Raw genomic sequence first — 22,160 nt, 5'->3', positions numbered from 1 at the left:
TTTAGGGGTGAAAATAACAAGATATATGAGCAACAAAATGGAAACTTTTTAAAATTAATTGAAACAATTGCAAACTTTAATGATATCCGATCATATTAACAGGATTAGAAAAACTCAATCAAATATGCCTCATTATTTAGGTGTTCATATTCAAAACGAACTAATTTCCTTTCTGGGAGTTACATGGAATATTGTGTTAACAAAAATTAATATTGCAAGTAAAGTGATGCAGGAGTCAGATTCTACACTACCTAATATCGTTTTAATCTTGGATCAGACGAAAACTTATTTATCTAATATTAGATCAAATGAAGGTTTTAATAATATTTTAGAATAGGCCAAAAAAATTGCCGATGATATCGACTGTGACTCTTCGTTTCCTCCGATTAATATTGTGAGACCCCGAACAAAAAAGCAATTATTTGATTACGAGTGTGAAGACGAGGCACCTAAAGACCCGGCTGACCAATTCAAAATTAATTTTTACTTTGTAATATTTGACACCGCATTATCAAAATTGGAAGAAAGGTTCGAGCAAATAAAGCAGTATGATACATTGTTTAATTTTCTTAACAACCTATATAATTTCCTTCAAATGGATAAATCAATTAGATTTGCGAAATGTAAAGCTCTAGAGAATAGTTTATGTGATCCATGTAAAAATCAAAAAGATATTTTAGCTCAAGATTTATATGATGAAATTGACAATGTTGCACCCTATATTTCCTCTGAAATGAACGCATTGAATGTTATTAACTACCTATTCACAAATAACCTCATCTATCTATTTCCAAATTTAGTAATTTCTATACGAATTTTCTTAACATTACCTGTCACGGTAGCTAGTGGGGAAAGAAGCTTTTCCAAACTTAGAATAATAAAAAATTATCTACGATCCACAATGGGGCAAGAAAGGTTTTCAGACTTATCCATTATTAGTATTGAAAAAGAGCTGTCAGAAAATATAGATGTGTCTTACATTGTTAAGACATTCGCATTAAAAAAGGCTAGAAAAGCAAACTTTACTGTATAACTTATTAGTAGAAATAGTAGATATGTTAGCATCCTTGCCTGTATGTATGAATTATGTATTTATTTCTTTATTACATTACAAATAAGTTGTAACATTATATTCTATTAAATAAACTGTGTACATTTGTACAATTTTTTTTAACTTAAATTTACTTTAACTTTTTTATTTGTAAATTTTTAACAACTTTGGGGGAAGGGACGGCAAAACTATTCTCGCACCCGGGCGGCAGATACCCTAGGAACGGCCCTGCTGGAAAGCAAACATTAAAAGTAAAGCCTCACAAATAAAAAAAATCAACGTTTCAAACAGGTGGGCCTTCAGTTAATCAAAAATTAACTGAAGTTGAAGAAAGAGTATTAAATTTAATCGGCGTTACTGCTGTCCCCTCTCTTCAAATGCTCGTGAAGTAAAATCATTCTTACACGAAAAGACGCCATGTTGTTTTCACTTTCGTTACGTTCCTAACGGCAGCTCGAGAGTGACCGATAACAAAAGCTTAGTTAACGCACGTGGCTATCGGCACCGAAAACGAAACGTACGGCTCGAAATAGCATTTTCACAGTTGATTAAACGCGAATCACGTGGTTCCGATAGAAACTGGTTTTTATCGTATTTGTTAGCTTAACGATACTACTCAGAATAGGTCCCCAGTCTAGAATAACCAAAAGAGTTATCATTGACGAGTTTTCTTTTTCGAAAATACAGAAAAATGTCAATAGATCCTGCACAAATAAAAAATCCTATGACACAGGACCGACATAGGTGTGTTTTCTGCGACAGGAAAAAAGCTGTGAAAACGAACCTAAAACATACTGAATATTATTCAGTTCGCTTTTTTTTCTCTTCATTTAATCCCTATGTTTCGTGCAAGCGCACATTTCATGTAGACAGACCGATCAAAAAGATTAGCCACGGGAGAGAATGACGTTGAGACAATTTTTTTTACTGTGTATTTATTAAGATATGCATTGAAATTAATTCTATAAAAAAATACAAAAACGAGTTAGGGTTAACCGGATCCCAATAGTACTGGACATAGTTTGTGCTGGTAATCTGGGGGTTAATGCTTATGAGTTTATAACGTTTTAATTCCTTGTAGATTTTAATTAACGGTAAAATTATTATAAACTGGCAACGGGAATACAATATTTCATAATATACGCAACAGCGAAGTGTAAGTTGTATCCACCTAAATTAATGCTATGATAAATATCGTGACCTCTAAGCACACATTGATATTATCTTTATGTAGATTGTGTAGTATAAGTAATCGAACATTAAGGCTTGGATGGGTACTTTCTGAAGTCGACTGGCACACCGCAGAATTTAAATGTATTTTGGACAAACATCTTATCTACTTTGAAATTATAACGAAATTGAAAATTATTTGTTTCGTGAAACTCTTCAATTGAAGAGACATTTTGTAATGGAGTTTCGTAAGACAATATTCAAGTACTGGTTTGCGTTTATCAATTTATAGAAAATTGCTTTTTATTACCACGCCGTACATATTTAATAAATGGCAAAATTTATGATGGGTTTAAATTACTAAGACATAATGCAGTTTAATTAATAAATCACACTAAAAATAGTTTGTTTTGCGAAAAATTTAAATTAGCTTTCAAATAAATAGCTTTTTAAATTAGTATTTATTTCAAAACAGATGAACAACTATGTCACGATTAGTATTTTCATATTAACTGGGCACTTTAATACAGGTAATGTTACAAGGAATTTACCTATCGATTATTGTACATTATCGAATAAAATTTTTCTGTAAGGACTCAATTAATTTTATGTCGGTGTTATCAGAAACCAAACTCGTTTTTGTTTACTGCATTTTAAAATGAGAAAATTTTTAGAAATCTTTAACGATGAATATTCCAAAATCAATATCTTTAGTAACCTGACTGAATTCCTAATAAAATGACTGAAACTAGAACAACGAATATTTAAAAAACATTCCGAAATTTGTCCGAATATATCATAAACGAATATTAATATATACACTTTATCCGTTGCATAAATCACAAATTTTAAAAACAAATTCTTCAGTAAAACGAAAATAGTGTAATTTGACATTGTAGAAGTCATATTTATTAAACCAACACTTTTACATTACAATAAATTGGACTCGTACATTATCTATTTATTTAGATATTGTCAAATGTAGTTTATTACAACTGTTTCTTTTGAATGGAAAAAAGTTAATGATTGCAACACACCAACTACAGATTAACACTGTATTAACACTCATTCAATATGAAAATTTCTGATGGCTTTGAATTACTAAGACAGTTTAATTTATAAATCACATTCAAAATAGTTTGCTATGAGAACAATTTAGGTTAGCTTTAATTCTGATAAAAACGATTGTCTTTAAAAGTAATAGACAATATGTATTCAGAATAATTTACTGTAGTTGTGCAATGTATATATTTGAAAATAGATATGATGCATAACGCATGAATTTATTTTTCTATAACTTGGTATACCGTCGATTTCTCGCAATTATAATTATATATATTTATTTATTTAAAATTATAAAATATAACAATAATTACATTAAGCGCTTATAAAAAAGTTACAGAACGTAATAGAAAAAAAACATTATCTTATCCTTGAGCTTTTGGTAGATTCAAAATCTTGGCAGACTGCTCATATTCAACTTTTGTTGCAATTTTTCATGTTTTGTAAATAAAAATTCACTTAATTTTAATCCGTTATGATAATTTGTTTCACATCCCGGAACACAACACCTCTAAAGCATCTATATTTCGTCAGAAATAATGTAAGATATACAAACGGAACGAAAAGCTCCAACAGCACGTTCAAGATGTCATGGCACCCGTGATGTTTTACCTGTACGGCCATGTTTTGTACGTGGTGTTGCTTGGGTGAGATGCCAATATTAGTTTCGTTGAAAAGAAAAATAGTTTCTCGTTGTCAATCTTAAATAAGTTTCCAGGTCCCAGACCACGTTGAATAAAAGTATTTTAATTAGATCACCTTGTATAACCACCTGTATTTTATTACATTCAGTTTGTTACATTTAACAGAGAACGTATAACCATCGGTCGAAAATCGAACCCCCAAGAAGTTTACATTTTTGGCATTAAGACACTTTCAAACGGCGAAAAATGTGAACTAATCGAATGATTTTACTGTATGAATGGATAATCGAGCGTTTGTGTCCGGTTAGATTTCGTTCACCCTCTTCGAAACTTAATAAATCCTGTGCTTTTTCTCGAAATTTTCTTAATTTTGTAGGCACGTCTGTTGTATTGGTGACTGATAAAATTCAATTTTGCTAATAAAAAATCGAAGAGTGAAAAGACAAAGGAATTCCTGTAAAATCTCCAGAAGAATTTTACTTAATGACGATTTTACTCGTTATTATTATATATAATTTTTATAAAACTCATCCGTACCTGAAAGTTTAGTTTTATTGACATTTTATAATACTAATAATTAAAAATACAAAATGTCCTATTTAACAACATATCATAAAAGACAGTGACACAAGATGTATGCGGGAAAGTTAAGCAACTGGTTTTTCGGCTTATTTTTATCCGTAACGATATAAATATATCGATAAAATGTCTGAAAATATAACCGAATGATGAAAAAATTAAAAAGACATTTAAACCGCATTAAAAATTAAATATCGAACCACAGGTTCTTTAACATTGATAATTTCTAAACATATAATATTTGACTAATATCTGCCTTAATGAACGGTTGTGAGAAGTTTATTTAAAATGTATACAATATGTTAATTTATCTGGAAATTAACATAAATTTGAATATTTCCTTTATTTATAAAATAATATTTACATTAATATAACTACAATGTATTGGAAATGTTTAGAAATAACACGATATATAACGATGTTATATAAATACTAGCAGGTAGGCCCGACGTTGCTGGGGCAAAAGTAACGATAGCGAAGATTAAGGTTATTACGTTATAGTCACAGAAAAAAAAAGAGTAATTTCATCAACAAACTAAATATTTCTAAAGAAAGGTCGAATTTGAAAATCGAATGTTCTAATATTGTTCGATTTTCACGACGTTTTCTGATTATATCGTTTGATTTTCATCGAATGAAGAAGAAAAGTCGAGAACTAATCTGTTTAAATTTGAAAATCGAATGTGTTCTAACAGATTACTCTTTTTCTTTTTTCTTTTTTTTCCAGAGCCCGTAAATCTTGCACGTCGCTTTCTCTTGTTCTCCATTGTTACTTCACACTATCATCGTTACTTAACACTTTGGTACTTAAATTTGGTACCTTAACTGTGTACCAAATTTCAACTTTCAACTTTTAACCGTTTTAGCGAAAATTAAGATTATTACGTTACAGTCAACCTTACCCGTTTTCACAAAATGCAAGAATTGGGTCCCCCCTGCTTCCAGACTAGTTACAGAATTTTTAGGTGGGTCTAAAAATATGTTCGATTTTCCGCAAAAACGAAAAAAACTGCATCTGCGTCTTGCATGTCGCATTCTCTTAACAATTTTATTGTTACTTAACACTTCCATTGTTACTTGACACTTACTTGTTACTTATCACATCCATTGTTGATAGAAGTGTTAAGCCTTAATCCTGTCCCTCTCCCCCTTGTAAAGGTATTTCGAATAATCTCTTCTTAGTGTGCGTTCTCGTGACGTACCCTAACTGTGTACCAAATTTCAACTTTCAACCCCTTACCGTTTGGGCTCTGCGCTAATTATTATTATTATGTTGGGTTAAGTGCGATATACTCGGTTAACACCGGTGGCTGTGTACTATGCCGGACCAAAGTCAAGGCATTAGTAACCAAAACAGACATTAAAGAAGTGTATCAGTGTGTGTATCTGTATTCAGGAATTTTCTCACAATATGACATGTATTCAATATAGTGGCCTTCTGTAGTGTGATGTATGTGTTTCTATTCAATTGTAGTGTGCCCAGGCTTTTGTGTAGTGTGTGTGGCATGACACCTGTAGAGGAGAGAACAACAGGTACAATAAGCACCCTATCCATCCTCCACAGATGCCTTATTTCCTGGGCGAGTTCTGTGTACTTGCTAATTTTTTCAGTGCATGCGTTTTGTATATTGCGAGTGTTTGGAATAGATATGTCTATAATGTATGTGATTTTATTGTGTTTGTCAATGAGTGTGATGTCTAGTCTGTTGTGGTAAATTGTTTTATCTGGGATTATGGCTCTGTCGTAGTACATTTTGTGCGTGTTGTATTCCATTACTGTCTGTGGAATGTATTTGTAGTGTGGTTCGTAGATGGCTACTAATTTGTGTTTCTTTGCAAGCTCTTGGTGTATTATATTTGCTACTTGATTATGTCTGTGTAAATAATCTGTCTGTGCCAAGAGCTTGCAACCAGAAGTGATGTGTTGTATAGTTTCTGGCATGATGTGACATTTTCTGCATGTGTCATTTGTGAGTGTTGCATCTTTGAGTATGTGTTTTCTGTAGTTTTTAGTATTTATGACCTGATCCTGTATGGCGATCATGAATCCTTCTGTCTCCCCAAAGAGGCATCCCCGAGCTAACCAGCTGTTTGACGCAGTTTTGTCAACAAAATCCTGGGCCAGATCATAAGGATGCCTGCCATGGAGTGCCTTTCGAGCCCACGATTGCTTAATGGTGTCTACGCTTTTTATATGTTGCGTTGTGTCCATATGATGTGAGTGTAAGTTTAATGGTGTGTTATTCGAGTCTGCTAGAGTTACTGCTTTGTGTAATTGTGATGTTTCTTGTTTTTTGTAGAAAAACTCTCGCAGTGACTGAATTTGTTTGTATTGAAGGTTAACTATGTCAATCAGGCCACGTCTGCCATCTTTACGTGGAAGGGTTAATCTTTCTGTGGCAGATTTACGATGATGTTGTTTATGCTTAGTAAGTGTTGTTCTTGTTTTCCTTTGGAGTTGCTCAAGATCTGTGTGAGTCCAATGTATAACTCCAAAAGAATATGTGAGTACTGGGATGACATATGTGTTTATTGCTTTAACTGTATGTTTTGAATTTAACTGTGTTCTGAGAATAGCATTTAACCTACTTTGGTATTCTTTAATTAATTTTTGCTTTATTTGTGCATGTTCTGTTAGTTTGGCCTGTTGGAATCCTAAATACTTGTAGAACTCGCCCTCTTCCATGGATTCAATAATGTCTCCATTTCCAAGTGCAAAATCTTCTTTCTTCAGGATTTCTTTTTCTATGTGAAGTGTTTTGCATTTATCTAAGCCAAATTTCATTTGTATGTCCTTGGTGTATGAATGTGTGATTTGTAGGAGTTGATGAAGTTGTTTTTGTGTGGATGCATAAAGTTTTATGTCATCCATGTACATCAGATGTGACAGCGTAAACTGTGTTGTTTTTTTGTGTTTGATATTGTAACCATATTGCGTGTTGTTTAACATGTTGGATAATGGGTTCAGGGCTAAGCAGAACCAGAGAGGACTCAAGGAATCTCCTTGAAAAATTCCTCGCCTAATAAAAATTTGGTTTGTTTGTATGGAAGTGTTACTAACACTGAGATGTAGTGTTGTTCTCCAGTGCTGCATAGTGTTTTGAAAGAATGCAATGAGTGATGGATGTATTTTGTACATATGTAGAATATGTAGCAGCCAACTGTGTTGAACACTGTCGAATGCTTTTCTGTAGTCTATATATGCCATGTGTATGTTTCTGTGTTGTTTGTGTGCTTGCCGTAGAATGAGTGAATCTATGAGTAACTGTTCTTTGCATCCCGTGGTTTCTACGACAACCTTTTTGTTGTTCTGTAAGAATGTCGTGTTCTTCAACATGTTTGTATATTTTGTTTGCAATACAGGATGTCAATAATTTGTAGAGTGTTGGGAGACATGTAATTGGTCTGTATTGTGTGGGGTCTGTGGTATTGTTGTTTTTAGGTTTCATGTAGGTGATGCCCTGAGTAAGAAAATTTGGCATGTCTAGTGGATTGATGATGATGTGTGTTAGGTGTTTGGCTAGTTCCTGGTGCAGTGATGTAAACTTTTTGTAACAGAAATTGTGAATGTTGTCTACACCAGGTGTCTTCCAGTTGTGTGATCTGTTAACAGTGTATTGGAAATCATGTATGTTTATTTCAGCACAGGGCATAGTTGGTATGTTGTGCAAGTTTCTGTTCTCCTCCTCGATCCAGCCTGCATCAGCATTATGCGTGACAGCACTGGACCAAAGAGAAGACCATTATGTTGTGAGTTCTTCTTCTGTTGGTGTGCCACTGTGATGTTTATCAGTGTTTGCTTTGTTATTAATTTGTCTGTAAAAGAGTTTTTCATTGTTTGTAAATAATTTATTTTGTTATTTTCGTAGTGTCCATGTTTTGTATCGTTTGAGTCTACGTGCTTTGGCAGCAAGTTTTTGATTTAGTGTATCAATGTATTCTGTAATGTGTGTGTTGTGATGTTCATGTTTTGTGTGTGTTTTTATTTTCTTGAAAATGTTTTTGAGCTGTTTCCTTAATTTAGGTGTTATGTTGTTTTTAGTGTATTGTGTCAGCCTGCCTAATTGCTGTCTAATGTCATTTATTTGTGTTTCTATTTTTCTCTGCCAGGCAGGTTTGTGATAGAATTGTGTTTTCTGTGTATTTGTTTGTGATTGTACTTTCAGACCATGGTGTGTCACTACTGTGACTGCCCCAGCATAAACTAATGTATGAATGTGTGCGAGTGTAGAAATTGAATGAATGTAATGTGGTAGTAAGTGAGTGTTTACATAATTAAGTGTTTTTCCTACTTCTTTTGACATGTTGATTTTTGGTATTCGTGGTCGTTGTGTGGGATCTGTACCTGTATATTTAGTGAGTGTTTCCTGAAATATAAGTGAGAGCGTATTAACTAAATCCATGTCTATGTTATCACTGATGGATGAGGAAATGTCTGTAGTATCATTAGTGGTTATTGTTGTATGTGTGTTATTATCAATGCTTGTTGCTGGATTATCCTGACAGGTTACATGATCTTCATTAATGTTAAATGTTTCTGTCTGTTGATGTATTTGATCACCAACCTGTTGTTTGATAACTTCAAGTGTTATTTGTGAGATAAGGTTGTTGTGTATAATTGTTCTTTTTTGATCAACAACTCTTTGTTCGGTAACAGTGAGGTGAGGATATTGTTGTGTGAATTTATGGTGTAGTTGTTGTCTGTATGCTGTCATGTTTGTTTCGAGTTTTGTGATGGTGTAATAAGTACGGATGATAAACTCGTTCATTTCTACTGTCCATTTCATCCGTTGGCATGGTTTTCCAGCCTTTGTGGTCTGTGGATGCATTGCCACAGAAACACCAAGGCTAGGTTGGTTACTCACATCTGTTGAGGGCATTGCAGTAGCCATGCTTGGGCCGGTGCTGCTTTCGCCACCGGTAACCAAGGGAGACTGTGGCCTATTTTTCGAACGTGAGCCTCTGCCTAACCCACGAACGCGGACCTTGTTAACCCGGGCGACGTCCGAGCCGGTATCACATTTAAATCTGGTTACTACCATGATACATATGTCCACAGAATGTGGGTGTGTGGTCACTCTTTGCTTCATTTCTCCCCATAGACCTTACTGGCATGGGTGTCCCTACCAGGAGCTTGTGCTCCAGCCTGCATTGCCTTATGGATCAGTAAAATTACTGGGCTCTCCCACCACGACCAGGTGGTGACCACGGGAGAGTTAATATTATTATTATTATTATTATTATTATTATTATTATTATTATTAATGAGGCATTATACGTACTTCACTTGTTCAAAAAAAAAGCATGGCATTTGTCCTGCTAAGCGTTTGATTGGAACTGCCTTATCCTAGCACTTAAACAAGCTCTTTACAGCTGACTTAAAATATAGTGCTAAGTATCGTTGTCATACTTCTTACGAAAGGAGCAATAGCTGTAACATTCAGTAATAAGTAGATGTTCTACAAGGAAAAATTACCAAGTTGGGGTGTCACTGTTAGAAAACAGTTCAAAAACAATCGGTTATAATTACAGTCTTCAACTATGCAGGATTCTGGAACGAGTCTAGGCGGATCAAGAAATTCCAGGAATCTTTTTAGGAATGGGCCAATCCATTTTGAGCCTCGGTCACGATTGGCACGAGAAAAGGCCGTATTACTACTAAATTCCATAATAAAACGATCTGTTTTATTATGGAATTTAGTAGTAACATTAGTAGTATTATGTAGTAATTAGTAGCATTAGTAGTATTATGTAGTAAATTTAGTAGTATTATGGAAAGCCATCTCAAATTGAAGTGATAATTGCCACACTAATACAGTATATTTGCATTCATCGATACAAAAATTCGTGAGCAATTACTTTAAATAATGTTAATCAATTTAAAACATATTTTCTTTGCTTGTACAGTACTTAAATCGAGCAAAGTTTGTACGACACACAGTGTTTATTTTAAATAAATTTATTAATAAAAATGTACTGTACAAAAATTTTACTCTTCCCACTTGTAGTGTCGCTTGTTGTTTAAATAGTAGGATGCAAATGGGAAAACCATTACATTTGATCATTTAAATTGATTTATGCATATAATTATTAAACGAAATAAATAAATAAAATATTTTTAAAGTTACGTTTTAGGCTGTGCAACATTCGTCGATAAGACGCATTCATTACACTCATTTAGAGGTATGGCTTTCGGAATCAAGTAAATATTTTCGTCACACCAGAAGATGCCACCGGTTATAATCTGCGGAAATATTCCCGTTCCTTTCCAGTTCTTCAACACTCTAATACAAAGTTGAAACGTGAATATGCAAATATGCAAATATATTATAATATGCAAATATGCAAATATATTATAATATGCAAATAATTGATAGAAAAATCATCAAAAATATTCATAATACCTTTCTCTTAACTGTTTAATTCGTTTCCGTTGAATGGGTATATGAATATGTAAATCCTTCAAAGAAAGTAACTGCAAAAGTACAATTGTAAGATTAATTTATATACATGGAGCCGTAATTAAAGTTTCCTTATTGAGAGTATTCTGTAGATATCATTCATTATAGGGTACACTTAAATGTTTTTGTAAGTACGCAAAGAATACAGAAAAGGAATTTGTAAATCAAAATTATAGTTTAAAAGCTTCCGCTTGCAAATTCTCTCCAGTGATGCAAACATTACTGGAGAGCATTTTTAGTCAGCTGTTGATGTGTACCTGTGTAGATGATCAGCTGTAAAAGTTGCAATCACGCAAATTTTACACCTGAACAATAAGACACACATTGAGCGGAATTTCTTACATCAGTGAACAGCTTCTGCATATGGCATTTGCCTGGTAGAAAAAAAAATATGCGGTTTTGTTGTGTTTTTGATGTTTCGATTCGGGCATTTTTCTTGTAGAATAGTTTTAAAACTAATTTCGATTGGCAAAGTTTATTCCTCATTCCCTCTACATTCTATATAAAGATCTTAGTGTCAATCTGCATCTACAGCGAACTCTAAATAGGAAAACTTTTATAGCCACTGAAAATTTAGCTTACCTTCGATACTGTTTCGGCAACCTCGACAGTATCTAATAGACATTTTTTTGCTGATAGAAAACGAATTTGTCGTAAAATTTTAGCATTTTCCATCGCTTTCCATAATGGAGAGTATGACAAATCTAAATTACTTTGGCTTATTCTGGAAAATTATACAAAACACATGTTAAAGAAGACAAACACTGTATTACATTTTATCATGTATTAAAGCATTATAAAGGTAAGTAATGACGGAGTAACCTACTACTCTGTGACGCCCAGAACAAATCCAGGCGAGATACATTATAAAATTTTTGGAGAAGTAACATAGGGTGTCATCGCTCACCTCTCAGATAGCGCATTGCGTGCCGAGCCGAACTCGTGATATATGTGAGAACAGATTTGTTCGAACACGGCAGAAACAGACAGAAATTAAAATCTTCAACTAACCTCAGATATGTTAGACACACGGCATTTTGCAGAAAAGTACAAAGACATTCCATAAACAGCTGATGTTCTGATTTACTTCCAACACTATGAATGCGAAGACGTTTGATACTGCACCGTTTTCCAACTTCTACTAAAAATCCAAAATCCGTGACAGAAGGGAGATTAATTAAAGACAAAGAGCTCAAATTACGTATTTCGGGCACTGCTGACAAATACTCGTTCCAGCGGGGTTCGAAAACTTTGGAGCTGCCAAAATTGAAAATTTTTAAATCACATATCTTTGATATATGAGTATATTTATTTAAATTTCAAACAATTACAAAAAGCAAACATCAATGTATGCTAAGTCATTATTTTTTTAAAATGTAAATGATTACATTACAACTGCATAATAGAACTTCATAATAGAGTAAAATATCTAAAATGCTTACATTAGAATTTACTTTACAAAGAGAATTTACTTGTAAACTGGTATATATATTCTTAAATAACCATTTTATTCTTAAACGATTAATGAATTAATCAGTTTACACGTAAATTTTCTTCAGGTTAAATTAAAGGGAATTACTTTAAAACTGTTTAATTCCTTAACCCTTTCCATGCGGAAAACCTTTAGCATTAAGTAAATAGGTGGAATTCGTTATGCGGCGCATTTTTGCGTTTTTTGGGTGATTTTTTAAATCGCGATATTTCGCTTCAATATCGCGCTATATTCAATCTATTTTTTGTGTTTAAATAAAAACATATTACAGTTTACGATTGTATAATTTTTAGTTTTATACATATTTAAAATAATATGAACTTTACGAACAAATTTGAAGGTTACGAACAAAAAAAAAAATTAATTTACAGAGAATCGCTGAACTTTGTACATCTGTTAGATAGAAACATCTGTCCTCTATTAAACAAAATAAACCTCAGCTTTCTACCTAGAGCGGGGGAGAAGTTATTGCCATTATTCACACTATGTCTCTAATTACTTAGCTGGGAGAGTAGTCGATTGTTATCGCGAAGCGACACCGATTAGTCAGCTGTACGACTGTGTCAGTCGTAGAGCTTTGCTCTTACTTTTGTAAAATAATTAAATGTATTCAAAATATATATGAATTCATTTGACAAAAATTTTAAAGCCAAATTAACAGCGCGAACACTTTCCATAGACTTACTATAGGGAAGTGAAGTTTCCCGGGAATATTTATCGCTGGATAGTTTTAAAAACATATTTACTCGTTTAAATATTGTCGAATTAGCTGATTTAATGTCAAAGTGCATTAAATTAGTTAATTAGAATTAAAAATCGATTTAAAAAGCGAATTTAAAGTGATTGTTTACATTTTACTTCGAAGGTAGAAGGCGGGGCTTTTCGCGGCAATTTTTTCGTTTCATAAGTCTGTGATTAGTTAAAGTAACGTCAACAAAGACAGAAGAGACTCAATAAAACTGTAGAAGGAGTTTCCCTTTGATTGTTTTTAGCCAACTGTGTAGTTAACTGCGAAGATTTACTGTAGAATAGTAGGGGATGTATTTACCAAAATATTTATGGCCCAGGGGTGGTAACAAAACGTTTATTGGCTAAAACAAAGTCAATCGACATACAGAAAAGCGAATCAAAGCTAAGATCTCTGAAAAACTCGAATATAACGCAAATTAATCGAAGTTTTTGATTAACTTTTTAATTTGGACCGATCGGTCCGTCTCGCATCACCGATAAACGGAGAAGTCACGTGATACGGACCGATCGGTACATAACCGCATGGAAAGGATTAAGAGAAGACATAACTTAAAACTGCTCGATATTCTGACGCTATAACTCAACGAAATCTCGCCCGAAATCTACCAAATATTACATTTTAGTACAATAACTTAACAGGAATTACAGATTTAATTTTGAGAAAATAAAATCTTTCGAAACTTTACATAATTATTACAAAAAACTTCTAAACAGTCGCTGTGAAAAGGATAAGAACAATTGGTCCAAATCAACTACATACGATCCCCCGGGCCCAACCGGATGTCACGTGATATTTATTCAAAATTTTTCCCAGGAGGAGTTACATAAATTATCGGCCTGACCTCGTTGTTATCAAGATAAGTATGACGTTCAGAAGCGTGTCACAGTCCAATATAATAGTTATATATCAGGCATGGGCAAACGCGGCTCCGAGAGCCGCATGCAGCTCTTTTTGAGTTACATGCGGCTCTCGCTGAAAGTGCTATCCTTCTCAGCCTTACCATACTATCCGCGACGACAGTACAGAACTGCGACTCCCACGCATTTTGCAAAACCTACATTTCGGCTCCCACTGAACTCTTGCTTGCCCACCTCTGTTATATATTGTAATAAGTTTTAGCTCATTATTTCTGTTATTATTATTATTACATGGACCGGTAATTATTAAATCTATTTTTGTAAAGATTAAAAACAAATTTTATAATATAATCGAGATGGGTTAATAACTATAATGATAATCATAATAATAAGCGCAGAGCCCGAACGGATAGGAGTTGAAAGTTGAAATTTGGTACACAGTTAGGGTACGTCATGAGAACGTACACTGAGAAGGGATTTTTCGAAATCCCCTCTTCTGCGGGAGAAAGGGAAAGGATTAAAGCTTATCCTAAAGAACTCAGCTTCTACTGTACTTTTTTAATGCAATTTTTTATTTTTAACTGCGTTCTAGTAGGGTACCACATTTTTTGAATTCTATGCTTTTTTTCGAGCATAGCGGACGTGGATGTGGAGATAAAAAGTGTATTCCTTAACAATGGTAGTGTTAAGTAACCAAGTTTCTATACATTAAAATATATGTAACTTCATTAAACATTTAATTTTTACGAGAATTAATTAAACCAAATAATATCTCTTCTGTCATAAATCGACTTAGACATTTTCATAATTGTTTAATTGTTCAAATCAATAAATTTTGATCATTTTTATTTCACTTCAATATTTTTCTGTGTTGTTTAAATACAGGAATAAACTTAATTGACTTTTAATCAGTGGTTTTGAACCAATTGAAATGCAAATACACAAATATTTCGATACACCGAAATATGGACTAACACTACTTTCACAATATTATCTGGAAAAGGTAGTAAACAGTTTTTTTTTTTTTTTTAGAAATGCTACAAAGAGAGAATCTTTCTTAAATAAATTCTAATTTGAATTTGTATCTTCACGTATGATTTTTAATGCCCCGCATTCATAAATGAATAATTTTATTTATTTATTTACTTTCTGAATATATCATCCAGTATCCAAGCTTTGCCGTAAGACATTGAGCACGTTGCCTGTTTCAACTGAATAAGCAAAACATTTGAAATAAAGACAACCTTTTCATTGGCCTACTTATCCATTTACATTAAAGTATCTTTACCAGACAAGGCTTACAATTATTCGACATATAAAACGAACTAAATTATTATATGACTAATAAAGCTGTACAAATCAAATTTTCGAAATAACTTTATAAAACAATGCGAACAATCATACCTGGATGAATGATCCTTGCACTGCTGGCATCCAAATATTTCTAGTTTTTTTAGCTTACAACACTTCTTCGCTACGATCCACAGCGGAGACTAAAGTTTTAATTATTGTTATTATTATTATAAAATATAAAATAGTACTTCAAAATGATATTTTACTAACCGTTTTTTCCTGATTTCTTTCTCTTTCACAACAAATATTCGTTGCCAGGCATGCAGACAAAGCGACACTCTTCAACTCTGTAACAATATTACTCCAGAATAAATATCTCTATGAGTTATATAGATGGATAGTATGATTTCTGAGAACGAACCTGTAAGATTGCTGATTTGTTTGCATACGTGAAAACACAGTCCAATATGAGTTTGCACCATATTTAGTTCTGACAAATGAGGAAAGAACCTGTGCAAACATAACAATTCGCCATCTGTCTGTAATGTGCAAAAAACATATGATTGCTGTTGTATTAAGAATCAAAATAAATATACACTCACCGAATTATATTTTGAAGAAGTAATTCTGTTGAGGTAAACATATTTTACTCTGCTGCTACTAAATGTATGTAAATATCTCCTGTTAACTTCATTGAAATCTGTAGAACTGAAGCTGAGGTATAGCGATCCAGGAGCGTTTTCAAACATTGAATATGTAGTCCATTCGTCTTCACAAACATTCTTCTGCAGGAAAGACGTTTTTCTTGTTTCCGTGTTTAAAATATTTTTCTTTTTAATCATTTCCGTGACTGAAATTGCAATCAGTTACAAAAAGGATCTAACTTTACATCAAATATTTTTACAAGTTTATGGTAATTAATAGTATTAATAAGGTAATTTTGCAAGAAAATAACATGGGGAACAAATGATTCTTTAAGTGTTCAGCACAATCATTCTACCAAATATAGAGAACAAATGGTTATATAAATGCAAATTTCTGTTCTTATGGATAAAATATTGCAAACATATAAATAGATTATAAAGCATTGTAAATTGCAATACAGTAGTGTGAAAAAAGGAAAATAACAAATATTTTCTCGCCCAGGGGCGCATGAAAATTTATGAACAATTCGGAATTAAAGACGCGAAAAATGCTTAGTTTGGTTGATAAGATATTGCAATGCAACACACGACCGATCTGTTCAGAGGGATGTCTCCGGGAGGGACCTTCTATACGATACTGCTCTGTTTTAATGTTAGACACGTGAAGAAAAAAGAAAAATTCCGTTGGTCAGTCCGTTGGTCAGGTGCGTATTCGCGACTAGTGTTCAGTGATTTATTCTACTCCATGGTGGGCTTAAGGAAAAATGAAAATTTGGAATATCAAGTCTTGCAATTACAAAATTTATTTTATTTTTTTTATTAAATAACACTTAAACTCTACAACAGTTCAACAACGGGAAATAGAATTTAAGTACATTTTAACCCAATCCAAACAACTTCTTTGCGCTGTTTTATTTAATATTCAACTTATTAGGGTTTTGAAAGACTTTCATTTATGAAAGTAAAAGTCATTCAAAACTCTAGTTAGAAGTTATTTCTATTAAAAATGCCCCCAATTCTGCTTATACTCGATCTGAAACCTAAATAAAGCTATTCTCACAAAAAATAATCGTAACGTAACTTAGCCCCCTTTAAGCAGATCGCCCATATGTTGCGTTGCCGTATTCCATTAAATCTAATTGCCTTTACAGTACAGAATGTCAAATTAAAAACAGGGTTAGACTATTGTTTCACTCAGTTTTACAACTTTTTCTCTGAAGTAATTAAAACTGAAAAATTTTGATTAATCACGTCTTATATTCATTACTTTATCGCACTATGTTTCGAGTTTATAATGCATGAGAATCATGAAAACCAATCTACCATTTTACCACACAGATATCTTCTCCTACGCGGATTTTTCGTGAATGGAACGACCTTGTTAAAACAGAATTAGGTATAAGAATAGATAACAGCTGTACTTGGATTTAAATCCATTAGCAATATCCACCAATTGCCTAGTGATTAAAAGCCATGGACACTGGTTTAAAGGCTTTATCACTAGTTCGCTGGTTCGATGTTTAGCAAAAAACTGGTTAAGTGGCGTTTTCTTAAATGTTTCGCGATGTAAAATCTATAGAAGGGTTATCTTCTAACCCAATGTGTAATTTTCCATTGTTGTATTTATAAAATATTATACCTAACAAGTTTTATTACATTATCTTACCTAATTCATGTTGAATCTCTGGTGCAATCCACATATTACTGAATGATTTACCATTCGTCCACGGCTCAAACAAATATTCCAGAAGAGGACGATTATTATTATATTTGCATGAAACTGCTGGACTTTCACTTGGCTTGATTGAGATAATTTCTTGAGTCAGGATAAAATATTTTAATTTCTGTAGACGAATTTTTGTATTATGCACGATGGGTTTATTCGATGCGTAAAAATCCGAGTCACTCTGATAGATTATTTGGTGAATATGAATATACTCTAAATATTTTGAAAAAACGGCTAAAAATAAATGAAGAAATCTCAAATAAACGCAATTTCTAGGAAACGATATGGACAATTTCTTTAGCCTAGTATCTTTGCATGATAGATCTTGACAGAAATAAATTTCTTCTGGACAAAGTGATGTTAATTGCAATCTTAATTCTTGCAAATTCGGAAGTTCAGATAACACTGAGCACAACACGTGAAATTCAATATTTTCACCTTTAATACGAAGAGAGTAGAGTTTTTTGACTACTTGTTTGTACTCGTATTCATATATATAGTGATACCACTTTTTAAAGTTGTTGACATCTAGATGTTCTTTGTTCTTACTGTATTGCACGCAATATAATTTTAAATGTGTTTTCTTTTCTTGAGAAATGCTGAAATTAAATAGAATTCTTTATCGTAAGTGCAATTATATCTAAAATTTATATGACATCAAATCGTAAAACTTTTAATACAACTTAATAATAATGTATAGAGTGGCCATAATTGATATTTCTCTATTCAACGCATTTTGTAGCTGTATACAATAAGCGAATTGACCCCAAAAGTTGTATAAACACTCGGATGTAGGAAAAATATGTAAGAAGAGATTGTGAAAGAGCAAAGAATGCGAAAAAAATTACAAAAAAAAAATTTAGTTCAAAATCTTCAATTAGGAGGCACAATAATGGGATAAACACAAAACAAAACAAAGACATTTGATTTCGTAAAGGCAAACTCAACGCATTAAATACATTTCCATTTTTAATCTCAACTGTTCCATCTAATTGCATGACGATTTTTTTTCAGTTGACATCTTTACTGTGCATTTATAATTTTTCAAATCTTTATAATGCATCCAAGCAATTTTTTAACCTTTCCTAAATGCCGTTTCACATTCAATTGTTTTCCAATATATAACATACTGTATTTCTTGACCCGGAACCAAAACTTAATTCACAATGCAGGCATTGAAATACTATATGCTATAAAGGTATTTGTGAAGTCAGACCAAATAGTCTTATCCCTTTTCTTGTTATTTACAGTGACAGAGTGGTTATTGTCATGGCATCGCAATTCGGAGGCGATCATCCGAAAAATAAGCCAACTGGGAGCACTTTCTATTACTGGTGGGCACTATCGTATGGAACTTATCTTAGACAAGAAAGGGCTAAAAAGTTGTCAGATTAGCGAGAGCACCGGATTACTGAGAATGCGTATGGATAAAGAATGCTTAAAGGCAAATAATACAACACACTGACATGTAATACTGCACACAGAAATACAATCTGAGTATCAGAAAGACGTGATGTGTGGCATTACGAGCATTTCCATGCAAACCTCAGCGAATAGGCAGTTACAATGGGTTATTTACTGTTTACTATTTCGCAAAGGTTATTTATAAGCTTTATTTAGTGTTTATTTTAAACTACAAACATCTACATTTTTATCATCCTAAAATGTAGAATTTGTAGTTTAATGTAGAGTATAACTAGTAGCGTAATAAAAGAGATAAAATTAAATCTGAACGTGTGATAAACCTATAAATAAACACAGAAAAAATCGTACCCAAAGAAATAACAATTTAATATTAAGTTAATTAGCAGTTTAATCAATAATTACAATACGGTTTGCCAGATAAATAACAGGTCGGATTATCAATGTGTTCTGTATAAACTATGAATTCGTTTTGATACTAATCCAACGTGTCTTTTGAAAGTAAATATAACGATGTTGCTTCTGTAAAGTACAAAGTTCTTTTTATAGATAAAATTTTATTTATTTCGAGATTAAGTACTTCTGCGTTTATACGACGAAACATCGTGAATTACGATTGGAAAACCGAAACCTAAACTGCTCATTTTCAACAAAAAGTCCGAAACCGAAACTGATTCCAAGCATTTGAAACCCTACCGCCGATAGTCCTGGTGTTAAAAACAATGGGACTACGTGTTTCTACAAAAGACAGTAATACCTAACAAGTTTTTTGTCAACAAAGTACGGTGCCATGTTATTGCCTTTCGATTATTAGGTGCTACCGAAATTTTATATAATCTAGCAATCAGGGGTATAAATGCCATTACGCTTTTTATAATTTAAGTGTTAAATTTTAGTTTCTTTTACTACACATAAAAATTCAGAAAAAATCAACGTCAATTTTATCTTAAATTCAGCCACTTGTCTATGGTTATAAGAGTGACAAATTGGAATTTCATGTAAACAAATTGTGAGAATAACAGTATACACTTTCCTGAACAAAAACATTTCAAAAAACTGAATGCTTCAATCAATCTTAATCGTTGATTCATAAATAATTAGAATGAAAATTTAACTTACTTGAGTGAATTTACCACTTCTCTGAACTTCCTGTTTACGTTCTGAATACACACCAAGTTTGTCACCGATAAATAATTGAAAACCTTTGATAAAATATTATTGGGTAAATCCTCAATTGTAACTTCGGCCATCTTGGTATAGCAGACGTGTTCCACACTACACGAGATTTTGTATAGTGTGATATCGACAATGTCTTCGTTTGTTTAATACTTACGATTGCACAATCTTGTGACAATTATTATATCGATTCGGTGTTTCTATGACGTCGTGTCTGAGTCACTCGATATCACGCAACGATAGTGCAATACTTTTGCCAAATCAAAAAAAAAAAAAAAAACCTCCGTGTCGTGAGGAATATATAGAATTTAATTTATTATTGTTTTATGTAAATGTATAAAATTTGCCAATTTTAATTTTAAAAAAGTGCTGGAGTGAAATGAAATGTACTGATAAGAGAAAGTAACGTAACCCTTCGGTAATTTCTTAAGGAAGACTCGTGTCTGAAGCATTTTCAATGAAAAATTGACCTCTGTTTATATGTTAAAACCCTCTTTGGCCAGTCTATTAATTTAAACGCACCAAGTAACAGTGGTGAATGGTGTTACTCACTCGGACAGTGATAAGCAAGATTGATTTTTTTTTTTTTTTTTGTAAGATTTCGCTCTCATAAGTGACGTGCTACACCAGTAGTCAGGTGGATTAAATCATTCAACATTGCTAATTGGTCGCAGTTTGGTTACTGACAAACGGTCTGGCCACGCGTAATTTCACGATTTTCTTCTTGTGCTTAACACCTGAAAAAATCAGTTTCCTTTAGAAGTTTACTTGAAAGACATCTCCTTGGATATCGTCCACGCGTCGTGCTGCCCTATACTATCAATTCAATTCAACTCAGAACTATAGCATAACGTCAAATCTCGGTTTCCAAACAAATCGGTTCACGAACATAATTTCGAACTCGTATTTGCCTCGGTTGCCGTACGATAACGTATGAAAATTTGTTTCGGTTTAGAACAAGTCGGCGTTCGAACAACTTTAGGAACCAATTATGTTCGAAAACTTAAATTTGGCTGTATTTTCATTTAACTAATAGCATGTAACTAACAAATCATCATGAGAGAACAGCTGGACATCCTACACAAGCTATGTATATGGTATCGAGTATGCTAATTGAGTAATTACACACGATAATTGTTGCTAACACGTAATCAAAATCCGCCATAGTTTAGCCAAATATAGCTTCTTTCTGTGTTGTAGGCATGGTCGGAAACAACAAAGTATTGATAAAAGCAACGTACATCAGTACCACAAAAAGTTAGTTTTTCACATCTTCACACATAGCTCTATTAATCTTGGAAATAAAAATGTGCCCCATTTTATCATTTCTGACTGTAAATATAAAACGGCCTCGGGTGTTTTATGCAGTGGCTATTATTTTAAAACAGTTCGAGGAGCCCGTTTAACAGGAAGACATGATTTATTTTTTATAATTAACACCTTCATCCCGAAATCACTTCTATATGTTCATTCTAAAAGAAACAAACTACTGTTCAAAAATTTGAAGGTAAAACGAATATCATACACTTCTTTCCTAGGGCATTATTTCATTTCAGGAAATGGTTTGGTTGACAGGATCGGCAATGAAACACACAAGCGATCAGGTGAGGGAGATATTCCCTGACATCCTATCGGAAACTTGTCACTATTTTTGGTGTTACAGACGTAAAGAAAAGTGTAAAACGGTCAGTCCGTTGTTAAAGCCACTAACAACTACCACTCGGCCGGTGATGAGCAATTTAGGAAATTAAAAAATTAGATGCGAAAGCAAATCTGATGTCAAAGACTATAATTACTTCGAAAAATCACCACCAGCAGAAAAACTGTAAAAG

General features: G+C 33.0%; 1 protein-coding gene across 1 annotated transcript; it reads right to left on the bottom strand.

The window, feature by feature from the left end:
• Window positions 1-10,589: 10,589 nt before the first annotated feature.
• LOC136990664 (uncharacterized) lies at window positions 10,590-20,456 on the bottom strand. Its single transcript, XM_067289053.1, has 10 exons — window positions 20,272-20,456; window positions 17,671-18,329; window positions 15,963-16,210; window positions 15,782-15,899; window positions 15,631-15,707; window positions 15,472-15,560; window positions 11,979-12,224; window positions 11,550-11,691; window positions 10,911-10,981; window positions 10,590-10,790 (listed from the first exon to the last, which is right to left on the bottom strand). The coding sequence occupies exons 1-10, from the start codon at window positions 20,400-20,402 to the stop codon at window positions 10,631-10,633; spliced, it is 1,941 nt and encodes a 646-aa protein (XP_067145154.1). The 5' UTR covers window positions 20,403-20,456; the 3' UTR covers window positions 10,590-10,630.
• Window positions 20,457-22,160: the final 1,704 nt, after the last annotated feature.

The sequence above is a fragment of the Centruroides vittatus genome, unplaced genomic scaffold (assembly GCF_030686945.1).
Source record: "Centruroides vittatus isolate TY-2023 unplaced genomic scaffold, ASM3068694v2 scaffold_996, whole genome shotgun sequence".
Classification (NCBI taxonomy): domain Eukaryota; kingdom Metazoa; phylum Arthropoda; class Arachnida; order Scorpiones; family Buthidae; genus Centruroides; species Centruroides vittatus.
The sequence above is the reverse complement of the archived record's forward strand: the minus strand, read 5'-3'. Positions and strand labels throughout refer to the sequence as shown.